This window comes from Athene cunicularia (genome assembly GCF_003259725.1).
Source record: "Athene cunicularia isolate RWA chromosome 19 unlocalized genomic scaffold, athCun1 chr19_part1, whole genome shotgun sequence".
NCBI classification, from domain to species: Eukaryota; Metazoa; Chordata; class Aves; order Strigiformes; family Strigidae; genus Athene; species Athene cunicularia.
Window position 1 is genome coordinate 201,613 of NW_020799124.1, and position 2,049 is coordinate 203,661.

Sequence of the window (2,049 nt, forward strand, 5' to 3'; positions counted from 1 at the left end):
GTACCGGGCCGCTGAAGCGACCTGGCCGCGTCGGCTCTGACTAGGAGCTCGGCAAAGCTGGCCCCAGGCTCGAGGTGGCCCCTGGCCAGCGAGCTGACCCTGCCGCGCTGCGCTCCGCTAGCCCCTCGCCGGTGGAGCAGAGGCCCAGTCGGACGCGAATCCAGGGGTCGGTTGACTTTGACTCACCTCAGCTTTACCTGGCAAAGGGACTCGCCCGTCGGCGTCTGGCAGCGAAGGCTCAGAAAACATCGCGCTGAACTTTCTGATCATATGTGGCAGCTGCTTACCACTGTTCTGACGGGCTTCCATAGAGGCAGGAGACGACGATTATTGTTCTTGTTAAGGCAGAAATTGGCCTTTACTCAAAAATGAGTCACTACAACGTTGAGCATGGAATAAATTCAGCAGAGCTCGTGGATAACTAGATGAAAGAAAATACAGATCCTGACCTGAAGCAGGCAAAGTATTAATTAGTATTGCTGGTCAGAGTAGATCCAGGTGATTCTGTAGCACAGCAGAAGTATTAACTACTAATAGATTTTAAAAATTCCCCTCTAGCTGAACCGGTTGTGAGGAAGGAACTTCATAACATGCCCGATGAGTCTGTATTCATCTACTGTCTAGTAGGAGACAGAGCCTAGTAAGTAACTGTTTTAATGCCAACCGACCTAACTTTGCTATGTGTGGACTGGAGGTTAACTAACCTGTTGGAACAACTGACTGAACTGTCCTTTTCTGCAAGGAATGAAGCATTGCTCTGAGTTTTGTGGTCTAGACCATGCCTAACTGAACTGTCTGCATGCTTGTTCTGAGAGGTGGGCTGGGGAGGTGCAAGGCACAGACGTCTGAATCATCCTGTTGAAGGAATGGTAAGAGGCTAACTTCAAACTGCACTTCTACAAGCTGTGTTTAACCTCTTCTTCCCAAACAGCTGGAAAGATCCCAACAATGAGTTCAGGAAGAATCTGAAACTAACAGGAGTGCCTACACTACTTAAATATGGAACAGTAAGTGATTTATTGTACGTTCTGGATCTACAGGCATTCATGTGGGAAACTGGCAGGAGCTTATGGCCGTGAATGAATTAGGCACGCACGTTTTCTGATACCCCCCTCTTGTTTAAAAAGAGCAGGCAATTAGGAACAGCTCTTCCACGCTCACCCATGCACCCTTCCTGGCTCAAACAGTTCCTCAGGAGAGAACCACTCTGCTTTCTGTATCATGTTGCCTATAATAAACATATGGTAAAGAAAGTACGTACACTTAGCACGTAGTGGTTGAGGGGCAGCGAAGGTTCTTAGCAACATATTGTTAGCTTCCTGACTTGCAGCTCCTCAAACTTTAAAAAATCCAAATGCTGAATTACAGGCGTGAAACAAGGTCTGTGCAGTATACTCCTGATTCAAACGGACACCAGCTCAAGTTTTAACTTGTGCATGTTATTAAGTTAGCAGTTACTTTCTTAGAAATGCCTATTCCAAGGCCAGAAAACCCTCAGGCATCTTTCAGTTATTCCTACCCTGCTTGTTCCTCCCCACCCTCCCTGGAAAAACAACTGCTGGAGTGTGGCTAATGTTAGTATGTACAAACAGCTCTAGTCTAGACCAGGTTTTTGAATTGCCCCTAAAACATTTTAACTTTTCTTTCAGCCTCAGAAGCTGGTTGAAGAAGAATGTTTTAAAGCGGAGCTTGTGCGTATGTTGTTTACCGAAGACTAAATCCTCCAGTAGTCAATCATTTATGAAGATGTTGATCTCAAGTCATTTGCAGTGTCCTTTCAAGAAATCCTTAACCTTTTTCAAAAATGTCATGGTTAATTACTTCAGACTAGTCAAGATAAATGTCATTAAATCCTGGGTCCAACCTTCCACTAAAATCTTCCAACAAAACCCTGCATCTTTCCTTTCATGTTCAAATAAACTTGAGTTTGCAAACAGTCTCTTTTCAAAGGACCTGAGCTCCAGTTACAAACTCAGAGAGCAGCCCGCAATTCCTGAAGAGTAGGACCAAAGTGGTAAGTTACACCTTTAATAGTGAACTGGGGGGGGG

The 2,049-nt window shown here is 45.4% G+C and overlaps 1 protein-coding gene across 1 annotated transcript; it reads left to right on the forward strand.

The window, feature by feature from the left end:
* Positions 1-533: 533 nt before the first annotated feature.
* Positions 534-1,949, forward strand: TXNDC17 (thioredoxin domain containing 17; the record flags this gene model as incomplete). The annotated part of the gene is made up of 3 exons (XM_026861684.1): positions 534-640; positions 932-1,007; positions 1,650-1,949. Coding segments are annotated over 3 exons (252 nt in total), but the record flags the coding sequence as incomplete, so codon positions are not given.
* Positions 1,950-2,049: the final 100 nt, after the last annotated feature.